This window comes from Mustela lutreola, chromosome 17 (genome assembly GCF_030435805.1).
Source record: "Mustela lutreola isolate mMusLut2 chromosome 17, mMusLut2.pri, whole genome shotgun sequence".
In the NCBI taxonomy this organism is placed as follows: domain Eukaryota; kingdom Metazoa; phylum Chordata; class Mammalia; order Carnivora; family Mustelidae; genus Mustela; species Mustela lutreola.
This window is the reverse complement of record NC_081306.1, coordinates 34,520,523-34,537,024: the sequence shown is the minus strand read 5'-3', so window position 1 is coordinate 34,537,024 and position 16,502 is coordinate 34,520,523. Positions and strand designations below refer to the sequence as shown.

General features: G+C 60.8%; 1 protein-coding gene across 3 annotated transcripts; it reads right to left on the bottom strand.

The window, feature by feature from the left end:
* Positions 1-4,355: 4,355 nt before the first annotated feature.
* Positions 4,356-10,229, bottom strand: LOC131819872 (cytochrome P450 2W1). Of its 3 annotated transcripts, XM_059155271.1 has the most exons (9): positions 9,991-10,225; positions 8,414-8,576; positions 7,973-8,122; positions 7,744-7,901; positions 6,377-6,550; positions 5,887-6,025; positions 5,605-5,789; positions 5,262-5,403; positions 4,685-4,966 (listed from the first exon to the last, which is right to left on the bottom strand). In XM_059155271.1, exons 1-9 carry the CDS (start codon positions 10,165-10,167, stop codon positions 4,752-4,754), a joined length of 1,503 nt encoding a protein of 500 aa, XP_059011254.1. In that variant the 5' UTR covers positions 10,168-10,225; the 3' UTR covers positions 4,685-4,751. The 3 variants fall into 3 exon arrangements, with proteins under 3 accessions (XP_059011255.1, XP_059011254.1, XP_059011256.1); XM_059155272.1 differs by lacking the exon at positions 5,262-5,403 and having other exon boundaries at positions 4,356-4,966; positions 9,991-10,229; XM_059155273.1 differs by lacking the exon at positions 7,973-8,122 and having other exon boundaries at positions 9,991-10,226.
* Positions 10,230-16,502: the final 6,273 nt, after the last annotated feature.

Below are 16,502 nucleotides of genomic sequence, written 5' to 3'. Positions count from 1 at the left end.
CAGAAGAGCACGCATGTCGAACCCCCTGGAAGTCACTTCAGGCATGGCGGCCCACGCTGCCTCGGCGAGTGGGAAAAGTTGGCAGGCCCTTGAGGAGGACCAGTGCTTTCTGGGACCCGTGGAATCACACAGGGTGGCAGATTTGTGCGGTAGTTTCAAAACTCCTCTCCCGTGGTTTTGGCGCCCCGCCCTGCGACGTGGGTCAACTTCCAGCACAAATGAAGAAGAGGAGACGCAGTGTGACCCCTGGGATGAGGGCAGGAGGAGGAGGCATATGGCGCCCTTGAGACGCTTGCCATTGGGACTTGGCCTCCATGATGTGGGAAGACCCCCTCACGTGGGGAGGACACATAGGGAGGCCACGAGGGGTGCTCAGATGATGGCCAGTCTTCAGAGGGTGGCCTCCCCACGTGACACCGCGTGAAGCAGGAATGAGCTGTCCTCACCAAGTCTCGCCCATGTTGCAGGTTTGTAAACCCTACTGCTGGTACACGTGCAGTAGATAACCAGAGCAGCACGAAGCTGCATACGGTGACCTGCTTACAGTGTGCGTCATGGCATTGAGAGGGTCCCGGGCTCCAGGCCTGTGTGTAAAATTTTTTTTTTTTTTAAATTTTTTAAAAATTTATTTATTTGATAGAGATCACAAGTAGGCAGAGAGGCAGGCAGAGAGAGAGGAAGGGAAGCAGGCTCCCCGCTGAGCAGAGAGCCCGATGTGGGGCTCGATCCCAGGACCCTGGGATCATGACCTGAGCTGAAGGCAAAGGCTTAACCCACTGAGCCACCCAGGCACCCCCAGGCCTGTGTGTAGACCCCTTATTCCAGGAGAGGCCTGGGGCCAGCCATGCTCCCCAGATGTGTCCCCTCCTCGTGGCATCCCCAGCTCAGGTTCTGCTGTGACTTCAGCTTCAGTTTCCATGGAGCACCTGTGCTGAGGGACGCTGCTGAAGCACAGTAGGGCGTCAGGGTGCCCAGACCCAGGAGAGGCCCCAGCTGCTCCATGGGGACCCTCTTCTCACCCATAACCCAGACCCCTGGCCTCTGAGGGTCACCCTGCCCCACCTCCCACCCAACACCTGTACCTGATGGCACCGCCCCCCATGGAAAGGGGACATGATCCACCACGCCCTGGGGGGCATTTGGCCCTGTCCCCCACCCATGGATGCAACTGGAATTCCGGTCACACACATGAGTATGCGTCCAGTTCTGGGTGGGAGCAACTGGCCCGACTCCTCTTTGGCCCAGGTGGCCTTGAGGACAGATAAGTCCTGACTCTGTAGTATCCATCAGGGGAGAACTCGAACACGGAAGCACTTTGGAAGCACGTGTCCATGTAGGTCTGTGAGTGCGTCAGCAGACCGGTGTGTGGGCTTCACAGCTCCACAGATGATCTGGGGACATGGACAGTCAGACTGCCAGCCTCACTAGGCCTGAGTTTGGAGGCATCCCGAAAATTGCACTGAGAACTGGACATACAAAGGAAGACCCACAGATACAAAGAAAGGGCAGATTTTTCTTACAGAATCAGGGTTGACTGATTAAGAGCCATGGCTCTGGGTTTCCTGGCAGCCAAGTTGAAAAGGGAAACGCAATTGGTCCCAAGTCCTCAGTGTTTGTTACTGGATATGGTGGAGAGAGCAGGGTGCTCCCCAGTACCAGATTGGAGCACTTTCTGCCCTAAGAGCTCCTGTCTGAGCCTGAATTGCTGTTCCCTCAAGGTCCCCCAGGCAGAAGGGCAGAGGGAGGTGACACAGACATGTCACCTGGACAAACTGTCGAGAGGCATCACTTGGTGTGGGTCCAGCCTCGGTTGCTGGGGGGTGCCAGTCGGAGATGGCCCTCTGATGAGGCCCCAGGACAGTGATATGGGAGGGCCTGGGGCCGCAGGGCCAGGAAACAACTTGACCGTGGCTGCTGATTTCCCGCCATCACCGCCCTCACTGGAAATGACCCAGATGCCCATCAGCAGCCGAACAGGAAACCGAAGTGAGCACCACTCACCCACAGAAGGGAAGAAGCCTGGATACAGGTCACAGAATGGCTCTGGGTGGGGGATGATGGACCACAAGGGCACACCGTTGACACCACTCAAACAACATCCTAGAGACAGCGGGCCAGCTCATCTGCGGTGACGGAACCCCCGGGGCAGGGGCCAGGCGGGCACTCGGGCGCCAAGGTGGCTTGTCAGCTCCATAAAGCGAGGAGAAGGGAACAATATTCCCCAGATATTCCCCAAACTGTGGCCTTGGCACATCTGGCGAGTTCCGGGTGGGGGGATTGTGAGGGGACCCTGAGATTGGGGGGCCCAGGGTTCCCCTGCAGAGGCTGGAGGGCTGTCCGAGGCCCTGCTCGCATCCCGAGCCCTGGACCGGGCTGAGTGAGGGTCCCGCACATACCAGCCCACAGGCCTAAGGGAGCCAAGCCGGGGGCACCTGCCATTGGGACCCTGGGAACCTCAGGTTCCCATCACGGCCCAGGAGGGCACTGAGGTCACTGTGGGAATCTCCTGCCTGACGCCCACGCAGAGCCTCCCGCCCCGGGGAGGGGCCTCGAGCAACGTGTCTGTGGAGAGCTCCCACCAGGATCCACAGCTTCCACCTGGCAGAAAAGCTTCTCAGGTTTGTTCTTGGCAAATTAATCAACGAACCCTATTGGCTGCTTTGGAGAAAACTTAAGTCACCCAGGAAAGTGGTTCATTTTGACGCCTGTTCTTGTAAGTCAGGAGACGTGCGGCTTGGGTTCTGTATCCCGCCCCCGCCTGAAGCCCACCCACCTGGGAGGTGCCATGGGTCCCTCTCCTACACAGGGAGCAGCTTCTGGAAACAGTGTTGCAGCAGCACCAGATCTCCCACAGAGACAGGAGACCCTCAAACCTAGTGTTTCCCCTGTTCTGGTTTTCTGCAGCCTCCCCCAGCAAGCCCTCCTGGAGCAGCCGAGTCTCCTCCACCCACAGCTTTTTGGAAGGGTTTCCACAGCCATTCTGAAATGTTCTGTGATGCTCTGAAGGATGTTTTCAGTTCTTTCACAGGGGTGAACTTCGGTCAGAGCCATTCTGTTTGCCCCGCGTGACCGCGGAGAGTAAAGTGGCCCAACCCTGCAGAGGTGCTCCCAGACCCTCCGTCAGTGTCAGAGGTGGCAGACAGACAGAAGGAATGCGACCACAGAACACACTCCTCACCCACTACCCAGCTTTTCCCAGAAGCAAAGTACACAGACCCCTCCCCAGAATAACCCCCTTCCCTTCCCCCGCAGGGGCCCATCATGAAAAGCGTCCGTCACGAAGAGACTCGCCCCCACTGCCCACCCCGGACACTGTTCCCCCGTGGGGACACAACCCGATCCTTATCCTTTCTCCCGTGGGGAGCACTCTGCGTGCACACAGCCTCGGGGACCCCCTTCTGCAGCTGCTCCAGGGATTGTCCCCATTCCTGGTTTGCCATGATGTCCCACCGTCATGTCCTCAGCCCCGCCCTCCGCCTATCCACCAGCTCCCTCTCAAGGTGTTCGTCCTCCCACAAAGAAAAACCTTTGAATTTAGAAAGCTAAGGCTTCCCTGTTGGGAAGGGTTGAGGGGCAGACGAGGGATATGGGGGATCAGAAGGAACCAGGGAAAAGGCCCTGGGGCATGGCACTTCTCCTGTCCACCCTCTGTGCCCCCCACTCAGAGCCTAGGTAGGGAAGGGTAACTGGGTGGCCCAGAGCCACCATGCAGCCAGGACAGGGCCAACCCTACCCCTCCAGGCTCCTAGGCCACCAACGGGTTGCCAGATACAAGACAGGATACAAGATAACAGGAAGCGTGTTGGTGCTGGGGTGGCCTATGGCGGCCCATGCTGGGGAGGACCCCGCAATGCACCCCGACCTGGCGTCTCTGGGCCCAGTCAGCAACAGCCCCCTGCCCAGAGGCCCTCTCCTGGGGGGCTTGGTACATCTTGGGCGTGGGGAAGAACAGAAGCTGGGCCTTGGGATCTGTGTCCCCACTTGCTTCAGGGTCATGTGAGGTTGATGGGGTCCAACATGAGGGGCCCCCAGTGTCCTCCCTGCAAACTCCTGCTCATCCTTCCTGCTCAGGCTCTGCTGTCACCCCTGCAGGGTCCCTGATCCTCTGGTGGCAGCTGTCCCTCGCTTGGTCCTGGCCCCACGGACAGAACACCTCCTGGACGTGGCCCCCCAGGAGCTGCAGGAACAGGGTGGGGTCTGCAGGGGACCCAGCGGCCCAGGGCCTGGCACAGCACAGACTGAGTGTGCTGTGAGCACGGGGCTCGGGCTGGCCTCTGGGTGGATGTCTCTCACACCCCAGCTGCCAGGGGCACCCCTGTGCCTGGTGGGTGCCTGGCCAATGCTGGCCCTGTGGAGAACTGGACGGGGGCAGCATGGAGGGGGCGTGGGGAGAGGAGGACACAGGGAACCCAAGGAGGCATGCATTGGTGTGTCGAGAGGGGGTGCTTCACCCCTGGGTTGTGAGGGCACCCTGAAGTACGGGTGGGGGCCTGGGTGCAGATAGAGGCAATGCTGATGCCCAAGGGGTCTGGGGGCAGAGGGCGGAGAGCGGGGAGCTCAGGGCAGGGAGGGGGCCCCAGCTGCCCTGGAAGACTGGAGGAGAAGGGCTAGAGATGCCTCTGGGCAAGGGGAGCTGGAAGGGGGCCGAGCCCCCAAAAGAAGAGGATCAGCCCAGGAGGGGCTTTCTGCCTGTCCATCCTTTATTTGTCCTGCATCCGTCCTCCACAGAGCACCCCAGGCTGGGACCTGGGTCAGAGCTGGTCTCCTGGGTAAGAGCCTCCGGACCTGGGCACCACACAGAGGGCCTGGGCTGGCGGCCGCATGGTGAAGGCCGGGGCAGGCGTGGTGTCCAGGGCAGTGGGGCTGAGGCCGGGCGGGGGCAGCAGGCGGTATCTGTGGAGGAGGCCAGCAAAGAGCAGGAACAGCTCCGACCTGGCCAGGCTCTCCCCCACGCAGACGCGGCGGCCTGCAGAGGAAACCAAGGTACAGGGTATGGGCTCCAGGCCTGCCCTTCACAGGGCTGTGCCAGGGAGCCCGGCCAGTTTCCTGGAGCGGAGGGAGAGGGGAAGCTCTGGGAGGGCAAGGGAGGGCTGGAGCGGGGGCGATCTGAGAGCAAGGTCTGCAGTAACTGGGACATGGCCAGCTCGGGGGGGCAGAGAGGCTGTGGGCAGCAGGAGGCCCAGCAGGCTTGACCCTGACCTTCCGAGTTTCCTGGGGTTGAGGGGCCCTGTGCTGTCCCCACCTGTGAGGGCTGTGGGTACCTGCAGAGAAAGGCAGGAAAGCGGCCCGCTTCACAAAGCGCCCCTTAGCATCCAGGAAATGGCCTGGGTTGAACTGGCGGGGTGTCTCCCACTGCGTCTCGTCCAGGAGCACCGAGCTCAGCAGGGGGATCACAGGCGTGCCCTGTGGGCAGGCAGCAGGTGGACGGGGCCCGCACCCCTCCCCACAGGGGTGTGCACCGAGGGAGACGGTCCCCCCAGGAGGCCAGCCTGGTCCTCGAGATTCCCAGCTGGGCTCACCCTGACCCAGAGTAGAAAGGAGGAGGGAAGGAAGGGGGCGGGAGGGCCCTGCCCACCCATCAGGGTCCGGGAGGGGCATGCCCACCTTGGGGAGCAGGTAGCTGCCCAGCTGGGTGTCAGCCACCGTGCACCGCGGCACATGGGGCAAGAGGGTGATGAACCGCTGGACCTCATGCAGCACAGCATTGGTATAGGGCAGGGACCGCTGGTCCTCCAGCCGGGGGAGCCGCCCGGGCCCCAGCACACGGTCCAGCTCTGCCTGCACCCGGCCTGCGGGTGAGAGGTAGGGCCAGCATCTCTGGGCCTTGACGGACCCCCACCCACCCCGCAGGTGGCCGTGTCCTGGGAAGACAGGCTGGGAGCTCACCTTGCACACTCGGGTGCTTGCCCATCAGGAGGGCAGCCCACTGCAGCGTGGCTGACGTGGTCTCTGTACCGGCCATGACCATGTCCAGGGCACAGGCCACCATGTTGGCCTCGGCAAACAGGCCTTGGGGCTCTTTCCCCTGCAGAGGTGAGTTGGATGGGACTCAGCTGGAGGCTGGGCTCCATGGACCATCCACCCCGGACCCAGCTCTGGGCTCAAGAAAGGAGCATAAAACAGAACCTTGGCAGGAAAGCAGAGCCGAGTCTGCTGAGCACCTGCCACGTTCTGGGCTCCCTACATCCTTGCAGCCGCACCTGGAGGCAGGCACTACAAATGCCCCATTTCACAGATGGGGAGACCGAGGGGCCCTCAGCTTGGAGATGGAGGAGGTGGTGCAGGACCAGCATGGACCCCCTCCCCAATCCCACTTCTCCGGGGGGCCTCCCAGATGCCCCAGGCCTCTTAGGCGGTAGGGTGGGTCTGCCCACACCTGGCCCTGCTGAATCAAGGCGTCCATGTAGCTCTTCACAAGGCCTCCCCTGGGCTTGGGGGGCTGCCGCCCCTCCAGCAGGGTCCTCAGGATAGAGCGGACCTCCTCTATCTTCTGCAGGACAGGCTGGTGCAGCCGGAGGAGGGCCCCGAGCCAGGGGTAGATGTTGAATAGCTGAAGGCAGAGAGCAAGAAAGCAGGTGGGGTCAGGGTGCGGGCCCCACAAACCCCGCAGGTGTGTTCACCTGTCCAGGTCACCAGGTGCTGCCCCAGACTCCAGGCAGAAGTGCTAGATAGGTGCTGCCAGTGGCCACAAGAGGTCGCTGGCTCTGTGTGGGGTTGGGGGGTAGGGTAGGAGCCTGGCCTTCCTGGTGGGATTAGCAGCCCAGAGGCTTCCAAAAAACCCTCCCAGGTCAGGAAGGGGGTGCCGCAGGACAGGTGCTGGTTTCGCGCCTGCAGGCAGCTATGATCATGCCCGTGTCTGTCCACCAGAGCCAACAGGATTGTGGGGGCGGGGGGTGCCGCTCATTGAAGTCATTAAAACAAAGAAGAATTGGCAAACTGAAGAGCTTCAGCAGACCCCGCTGTGACCAGGTTGTCTGAGGGACCAGCACATGCCCGGCACGCAGATGTCCGTGGCTCTCCTGGTGCACTGTGACCGCTGGATGTCCCCTAGAGCATTAGTGATCCCTGGATGGATTACACAGGGCGCCTCTGTGATGAGGAACATTCTACTCCGAGCCCACGGCTCCGTTCTCCTGGGACTGGCCGTCCCGGCAAGGAGGTCAGGTCCTCCCGTCCAGAGGCTGTCAGAGGCCCCTAGGACAGGAGAGTGAGGACTGGAGACTCTGGCCAGCCTCTGCCTCACGCACATGACCGCGGGTCTATAAATACACGCACCGCGACCAGAGACTTGTGCTCAGTGACCTATCGCGGAAACGGTCACGAAGGCCAACGTTTCACACTTTGAAAAAGAAATATGCCTGCTCCCAGGGGTTCTGAAAATGGGCAGGGCCTGTTTGCATCATTCCTGTGACACTGTGAAGGACCCACGTTGGGTGGAGTGTCCCTGGGTTCGAGGGCTGGGGGGCAAGGGGACATCGAGCCCCATATCCAGGGAAGAGACACTCAGTCCCCATCCCTACCTCGGAGCAGGTGCATCTGGGCCAATGGTCAGGTGTGGGAGGGGGCAGATGGGGACTCCTGCTCTACACCCTCATTGCACAGAGGGCACAGAGGACTGGCCTGGGGTCACATGACCAGTGGGTGTCAGAAACAGGACAAGGTGCTGTTTTAGCAAGGTGGCAGCTCACCTCTCTCGGGCAGAGACCACCCCCTACCCTGAGACCAGGAGCAGCCACCTCTTACCTGCAGGCTGGGGGTCCCCAGGAGGACCATGACCTCATCGATAAGGCTCAACAGGGACACGAACACAGGATCCTGGTATTCAAACCGCCGGCCAAAGAGCAGCGTGAACGTGATGTTGGAGGGGGCCCAGCCCAGCAGAGCCAGGGGAAAGGGCTGGCCTGGAGTGGGAGGGAGACGGGCCTCAGGGGTGAGGGGACCCCCAGAGGGGGGTTCCCTGGCCCCCACTCACCTCTGTAGCCGTCCAGCTCCCCCATGAGGCACCTCAGCTCCTGCAGGACCTTGCTGGCTACGGGCCCCCTCCCCACACCCAGGCTGTGGAGGGTGCGCACAGTGAACTGGCGGGCGGCCCTCCAGCGTGCCCCGGATGAGAAGAAGATGCCTGCAGGCCAGACAAGTCGCCCGTGAGCAACCCCGGGTGATGCAGGCAGGGAGCAAGGTCGGGGGGCCTGGCTGGGGCCTCAGCCCCCAGGAGCTGGCCTTGGTGAGCCACGCCCACTCATGGTGTGTCATGGTCCCCGGCCATAGGGACACTATGTCCCTCCCCAGGAGCCACGCTGGGCACACTCTCCTGCTGCTTGGAGAGGCAGACCCCCCCCGCCCAACGCTGGGGTCCAGGGACTCCTATGCTCAGCAGTCCTCTGCCCATTCCCTGCCCGCGCCGCACACCTACCCCCACCACCCTGGATGAGCTGGAAGATGGCGATGGGGGGCCGATCAGCCAGCTGCGGCCCGGTGCCCACCAGGGCCTCCCTCACAGCCTCGTAGCCAGCCAGCACCACCGTCTTCTGGCGCCCCAAGTGGACAGTGAACACTGGCCCGTACCGTTCGGAGAGCTGGTGGGGACAGGCAGGAATAAGCCAGCAGCCCTGCCCCCAGGCCCCCATGAGCACCCCCAGGCTGTGCCCACGCAGGGTGAACACGGCAGATTTGGAGGCAGGGCTGGCACAGGCAGGGTCTGTAGAAACTGGACCCACCGCAGGTGTGCACAAGCAAAGGCCTGGGAGCCCAAAGCAGGAGCTGGTCCCCGGGGGCAGTAGCCTGCTGGACCCCACTGAGCCCCCTCCCCATCCATTCCTGGAAGACAGGGAGTGCTGCCGCTGGTGCTGGGTGTCTCCATCATGGTTTTCTTTTCCAGGGAAACAGCAGAGAGGTCTCCTTGGAACCCAAAGACGAGAAAGCAGGCAGTGAGAGCAGCTGTCTGCAGGGTGGTCTGTGCTAGAAGCCCAGGGGTCCTCACAGGGAGCAGAGGGCCTGTCCCCACTCCAACACCCCCCAGCATTGAAGCCCAGACAGACAGGAGCAAGGGGTGTCCAGACCTCCTGCGAGCCCTCCCGCCCAGTCTGGAGGCACAGAACCAGACTACGTGGCAACACGTAGTCTGACATCTGATGCCTCCGTGTGTGCCCATTCCCCTTCTGTGCCTTTACACATGGGGACACCGAGGCCCGGAGGCACGAAGTGAACTGCTGTCCATCACATGAAGCAAGGGACAGAGCCAGACCTGCCCTTCCTGTCCACACCCACTCCACTCCCCACACGCAGGGCAGACACCAGGCACAGCCTAAGAACCCTGATGCCCCGGGTGCTTCCTGCAGCAGCTTCCCTGAGGGGCCAAGGCTGCAATCCTTTCCTCTCCACCCACATGCAGGGCTGGGGGTGGGGGGGGGGGCACCAGGAATCAGCAGTGCTTCTGGGGAAGGAGGGTGGAGTGGTGGTGGGAGCCATGGTTGCGGTGGGGGGCCAGGCCTGTACCTCTGCTTTACCTGCTGGGCCAGTGGTTCCTGGCTGCAGGGCAAGGCAGCCTGCCCACAGTCTAGCCTCCAGCCCAGGCTGGGAGCAGCCACACCGAACAGGCGCTCCCTACGCCCCAGGCACACCTGTGCGCTCATCCAGGTTCCTTTCCACGAGGGCCCTCTGCTGCATGGTACTACTCCCGGGAGTACCTGCCTCCTCCCCTCCCCTGCCCCCAATCTGGGCTCTTCTGTAGGTGCTCATCAAGTGCTTCCTCCTCCAGGAAGCCCACCTGACCTGACACTCCTGACGCCCTGCTCCTTAAATGGCCCATCTGCTTCCCCGTAGGGTGGGATGTCTTTCTCTTCTACAAGGCAGGGTGGGCACTTGGGCCTCTTGTGTCCCTGCCAGGTGAGCACCAGGCTGGGACACAGAACTACCCCCAAAGGGGTCCTGGAGCACATGCTCAGCTTCCCCTGAGATGGGGCTGGGCTACCCAGGACCCGCGTGCCCTACCTCCATCAGTGACCGGTCCTGCTGTGACATACGCAGCAAGTGCAGGTTTCCAATGAGTGGGAGTGGGCGTGGCCCAGGGGGCCATCGAGGGGTTGGGGAGGGGGTGCGGGTGCAGGTTCGCAGCAGCCCCCAGAGCCCCAGAAGCAGCAGCAGGATCCCCAGGAGCAGCAGGGCCATGAGGACGGCAGGCGGCGGGGCCCCAGCTCCCCACCCTGTGCCTTATAGGCTGCTGGGAGGGCGTGCCAGCGCCTCACCCCCCCACCCCGAGAATGTGGACCGAGCAGTTTACAGGGGACAGTCAGGCAGCTTAAAGTGACAGACGTGCGTGGAATGTGGGGTCGCATCTGTGGCAGGGGGCCAGGGGGCCAGGAGCTATCTGGGGGGTGGGCATCTAGACCTTGCCCTGGGGGCGTCTTTGTCCCTTGCCTGCTGGAGAGAACACACCACAGGGTCCAGTCTGCCCCTCCCGCAGGCCTCTGCCTCTGCCTCAGTCTCCCCATGAAAACCGGAGCTCATGGGGCCTTGGGATACAGGCCCAGCTCTGAGGGGAGTTCCGAGCCTCCCTCAGAAGGGCCTGTGGGGTAGAAGGTCCGTGGAGACCCTGGGGGGGCGGTGGGCCAAGAGGTTCCACACAGCAAATGCCTCCCATCGCAGGGCCCTCAGGGTCGCCTGCAGCATCCTACGGCGAGCTTGCCCTGAGTGACAGCCTGCTCCCTGATGGCTTTGTGAGTGTGGTCACCTGGAGCGGGAGGCCCTGGCCAGTGCAGGGCGAGGCAGGGGGTGGCGGCTGGGTTTACGAGCCCCCCGTCTGTCTGTGTCACACTCCAGTCTCCTCACCCCCGGTGCCCCGACTGGGAGAGGAGGAGGCGCCCCGTGGAAAGGAGCTGTGAGGGGCGGGAGGGCTGCTGGCATCAGAAGTGGCTAGGCCTGCTCCGCGCCACCTGCCCCGACATGAGGTAGTGGGAACCCTGTTCCCACGTGGGGCCCCTCGCTGTGGGGCCCATCTCCTGGGTATGCCGTCCGTGCCCCTCCACAAAGCTCAGAGCCAAAGCAGCCTGACGGCCGCCACCCCTTTCCAGCCTCTACTTGCACACCTCCTGTGACGGGGTGCTCACTGTCTTGCGGGCAGACTGTCCCGTTGCATGGCCGGCGGCCGTGACGAGAGAGGACGGCTCTCTAACAGCTGTGTCTCCAGGTCATTTGGGCTGAGTGCCAGGTACCAAGGCCGCTACGAGGTGTGTGGGCTGTGGATCCTTGCGGCCCAGTAAAGTCCACTGAATTAATTCTGCCAGCATTTATTTAGCTCCTGTGTGTGCTAGGCTCCGCCCGTAGCTAGGGCTGCAGAAATGGGTGGTCTGGGGTCCAGAAAGGGCCCCCCAGCCCCGTGACAGAGACCCACGTGGCAGGGGCTTTGCCACTGAAAACACCTTGGGCATTGCTGCTGAGCATTCGAGTCACAAGGTGGAAGGGCGTTCCGGCCAAGCGAACAGGCTGTGCAGAGCCCAGAGCAGCAGCAAGTGAGGTGCTGGGTGGACAGCCGTGAGAGGAGGGACGGTGCAGTGTGGCCCAGCGCGCTATGGGGAGGGACTCGGGGTCCCTGGGGTGAGGTTTGAGGGTCAGTTCTTCCTCCTCCTTCAGGTCGGTGAGGCCTGGGTGCCTGTGAGCCACACTGGGCGTGAGGCCCACATCTCAGTGCCCCGGCCTGGGTGGCTGCAGAACAGGTGGGTCCCTGCAGGGTGCAGCTGCATGGGTGGAGGGGATTTTTCCAGAACTGGTTGGGCTCAGCCAGTTCCTGGTGTTTTACCTGCAAGACCCTTGAGGTACTCCCAACTGCTGGGAGGCGGGGGGTCACCCCCATTTCTCAAGAGAGTAAGTGGGACCCGGGTTTGAGTGGCTCACAGCACCCCCCAGCCTCTGGGTGCACTGGCGGTGAGGGGGATCAGGGTGGGGGGCCCCCCACAGCACCCAGCACGCGCTCTGTGGGCATCCCACCCCACGGGGTAGGAGTGTGGTGGTGAGGGGCGCAGACTTGAGAACCAGAGTCATCGGATTAGGTTCCTGACCCTACCCTCTGGGCTTCCCGACCCTCCTGGTATTTCCTGGGATTTCATGTGGATGGAGCCAGCTGTGTGTGACCACGGGAACATGCCCCCCCACACACACCCCATGCGCCAGGAGAGCTCTGTCCCATGGGCCAGGCCCAGGTGAGGCCAACCAGGCACCTGGAGCTTCTCAGGGCTGCAGCTGCCAATCCTGAATGGGGAACTAGCAGCTTGGCCAAGAATCTCTCCAGGTACCATGAGTGGGGAGGGTTCTTCCACATCCAGGTCCTAGAAAGATGAAGCAGTGAGACCCAGCGGGTTGTCCCCACCTCCCTAGCTGGTGGTTCTGCGGAGCCACGCTGCCCCACCTCTCTGCAGACGGGCCTCAGCTTGGGGCCTCAGGGAACCCACCTGGCAGGAGTCCTTTCCTGTAAATGCAGGTAGAGTTTATGCTTGTTCAAGTCCAGCCCTTTCAAGGTACGGTTCTGCAAGTTCTCACCAACTCCTGCAGTCATGTGACCACCCCCACGACCAATATAGAAACAGTCCCATCCCCCCCACCGATTCCCTCTTGGGAACCAGGAGTAATGATTCCTGGAAACTTTAGATAGAAGGTGAAACTGAATTTGCTCATCAGCTGACCCTAAAGTTGGGACTGTCTTGGATTGTTGGTGGGGCCCAGTGGAATCACAGACCCAGAAGGGAAGGAGGCCGTGGAGGTGAGCCAGAGCGAGGGCCTTGTGGGGGGTCCCGGGGGCTGGCCGGGCTGCCCCAGGGTGGCAGGGAGAGCCGTACTGGACTCTGACCTCGGGAACAAATTTGATGAACTTGGGTTTTCAAGCTTCAAGAAACCCTCATTAAAGGGTTAGAGGCCACAGCCTGTAACCTATGACCTGTGACCTAGCTTTTGAGTCACCTCAGAGGGGCCCTGAGGCTGCCCCAGGCCCAAGGGGAGGGGAACTGTACACAAGAGGGGCAGGTTCTAGAAGAGTCTGTGGAAAACAGAGGCGGGGAGCACCTGTCCCATCTGCCCTCAGATTCGGCCCTTGTACCCTGGGGACGGGCTCAGGGTCCCTCCTCCCCAAGGGTGTGGCCTCTTCTGTGTGTCTCTGGTCCTGGGGTCTCGATGCCATAGACCTCATTGACACTGATGGTGCTGGCCAGGCCTTGGGAAGCCCCCTTTCCGCCACCCCCAGGCCACCTCTCCTCCAGCTGCTCATCCAGGGCCCTTCCCCTCCTGGGCCCAAAACTGAAGCAAGAACAAGTGTCCCTCCCACAGGTCCCTTCCTCGGCAACTTCTAGAAAGGACTGCTGCCCCCCTGGCTGGACCCTGCCCCCCAGCACTGGGGAGGGGTCCTGCGCAGGTCCCTGGCGGCCCCACCCCTCACCCCGGTGTGAGTCCTGAGGCTGCAGCCAAACCAAGAACCACAGCTGGGCCTCTGAAACTCCAGAAATACACCCATGGGCGGGACCAGAAGTCTGCACGGAGGTGTGGGCAGGCTGGCTCCCTGCGGGCTCTCGGGGAGGACCAGGCCTACCGCTCTGGCCTCGCCCACCATGGCCCACAGTGGTCTCACCTGGAGACCCTTGCCTTGCGTGCACAGACCGCTGAGCGCATCTTCCATGGGTGCCACCTGTCCACGCCCCACAGCACCCAACAGGCTTTCTCGGCTGGAGGCATTCGTGTGGCTGTTCATCCGTTCAGACAGACAACGGACACACACCCCGCTGGGGCTCCAGAGTCCACCAGGGGTCGTCTGTGAAGTGAGCCCCCTCCCCGCTAGGCGCCCCCGCCCCACTCATGCGTCCTCCCAGAGGCTCTTGGCATCTGCGTGTGCCTGCTTTTGCTGTGTTTGTAACTGTATTCACACAGCTGGTGTCCAAGGGCGCCGTTGGACGAGTTCTCGTACGCGCGCAGCCGCAGAGCCTTTGCCACATACCAGACCGTGAGCATCCCGTCCGCCCTGAGTCTCCTCCTCCCTTGTCTCCCTCCCTTTGTTCAATTGCCTTTTATTCTTTCAGTGACCATGTGGCCGGATCAGACCCCGGACGGGTGCCTCGTCTCCTCTCTGCCATTCTGTCTCAGTTGAAAACATTCCACTCAAAATACCTGCGTGCCCAGTTGCAAGGGATACACTGGGTAATATAGGTTCCCAGCACCAGAATCCCTGAGCCTAGGGGCTGCCCCTCATTAGATGCTGGCCAATGTTCCCTCCGGGCCTGGTGGGGCATCATACTATTGTCCCATGGGCAGCCTGGATCTCCCCACCACCACCCCCGTGAAGGGCATCTGAAGGGCCCTTGCCTCATTGGCTCCCCACCCCTCCCCATGCTGATGCTGGGTCAGGGTTCGCTGGGCTTCCACTCTGCCCCCTCTCGTCTCTGCTCACCCCTCCAGTCAAGGGCAGCTCAATAATTTTCTCAGCATAAAGATCATCTTACAAACTTGAGACTCCTGAACATTGGGGCCCTGCCCACACCTTCTGAGCTCCAACCACCTATGGGGACTTTCTTTCATGTCTCATGGCTTCCGCACCCAACCTTTCTGTGCCATGTGGGACTCTTTGTAGGGGGACAATAACCCCAAAATGGCTGGAGTGTTGTACTGGGTGGAATGGCCTCCCTCCTCCCCAATTCATGTCTCCCTACAACACCAGAATGGGCCCATATTTGGAAATGGAGTCTTTGGAGAGGTAATCAAGTTTAGATTAGGATTAGGGTAGCCCTAAGTCCAGTGACGGATGTCCTTATAAAAGGTAGCAAAGTAGAGGACACAGACACAGAGAAATTCAGGGGAACTTAGAGTTCGAGAGGGAGGGTATGGCCCCAAGCAAGGAAGGTGGGGCCACCAGGAGTTGGACGAGGCAGGAAGGATGCCCCTCCCCAAGCGCCCCCAGAGAGAGCATGGCCCTGCCTGCCCCAGGTTCAGCCCTCTGGCCTCGCTGGTGGGAGAGAACATGTTCCTGCCCTCAAGCCAGACATTCACATGTAGGAAACAGAAAAGCTGCAAATGATTGTTTTTCCTGTAAAAACGCAAATCATTTCTGTCTGGCAGAAAAGATAATACCAAAGGTCACGGTTTATTGCCCTGTGAGCTATTAACCTGTTGTAGGTCCAGTTTAGCAATGCGACTCCGGCAGCCTTACTGTTCCTCCGACCAGCTGTGGCTGTGTTGGGGTTGGGCGCCCTTCGCAGAACCAGCTTTGCCATCTGGCCAAACTCCTCCATCCTGAGCGTTAAATGAAACTAACACATGTGCAGCTTCTATTTCTCTGAGAACCACGTTTTCAACCTTTTGAAAAATAGACTTTTGCAGTAGAATTATCAAAGTGGAAAGATCTGCGATGTCTCGTTTCAGGCAAGATTCGATCTAGGGGCTGTCTTCAAGCCGCAGTATCTCAGCCTGAGGTTGAGTGCCCCCAACTGATGCCGGTCAGGTCATCTCCACCAAGGCTGGCCCACGCTGCAAGTTCTTGGCAGAGCCAGTGGTCTCTGTTTTACACCACTGAGCTGGGGATGTTTGTTACACGGTGCTGGGTAGCTTGTACACTGGCTGCGTCCCTTTGGACATGGTTCTCTCCATGAGAGGTGAGGGCTAAGTACCCCTGCCTAACCGGGTTCATCCTCCAAATGCTGAACTAACTGAATTCTGCTGTATGCCCAGCACTGTTCCAGAGGCCTCATGCCAACAGCTTGGCACTGAAGAGGGTTTCCAGAAACATCAGTTCTTCCCCCACTTCTTGTATCTGAGCACCACAGATGGAAATCCTGTCCTCTCCCAGCCAAACATCTCATATAAAGCAGTAATCATTTGCCAGGTACAGACGTGTCTATTAAAAGCTGTCTGTCACTTCTGGGTCAGCAGGCCTCCAATGCTTCATTGGTCCCTCAGGGCTGCTGGACAGAGAGGCTGCAGGCAACCTTGGGGGGCAGGGCTGTCCTCTTTACTGCTGAGTGGTATGATCTAGTCAAGTGGAAAAGTGCTATTTGCTGGGTAATAAAAGTGTCTTTTGTTCACTGCTCTGGAAACATATTAATGAATAACCCAGTATGTGGCCCCTGGTTCCAGCTGCCTAAAACGGTCATTTATTTGACAAGATCAAGGTGCAGTTTTCCTTTTGTAGTTTTTAGTGGCCCCAGAACACTAGGCTGACCAAGTTCTCAACAATGGCAATGGGCTTTCCCTGTGGACCCCCACCAGCCCTGGCAGCATCAGGGTCAGCTCCATGCTGGCCCTGGACACACAGCTGAATGCAGCCTCAGGCACAGAGACCCAGTGGTGGACACCGCAGAGGGGCAGGCATGCTGGGAGGGAGCTGGAGGCCTTCCGGAGACTTTGAGGAGGGGGCAGGCACTATTCTGCAAGGCCCCTGAGTTACAGAAAGTGCTCCTAGTCCTGACAGTAGAAGGAGGCACAGTGCTGGACCATGTCAGGAACTGGGGGTGGGGGGAGGCAGGGAGCTGGTGAGC

Coding starts and splice junctions, on each gene's coding strand:
- LOC131819872 (XM_059155271.1), bottom strand. CDS start 10,167: ATGGCCCTGCTGCTCCTGGGGATCCTGCTGCTGCTTCTGGGGCTCTGG. Junction 8,123..8,413: donor GCTCATCCAGGGTGGTGGGG/GTAGGTGTGCGG, acceptor TCTGGCCTGCAG/GCATCTTCTTCTCATCCGGG. Junction 5,404..5,604: donor GCAGCTACCTGCTCCCCAAG/GTGGGCATGCCC, acceptor GCCTGCCCACAG/GGCACGCCTGTGATCCCCCT.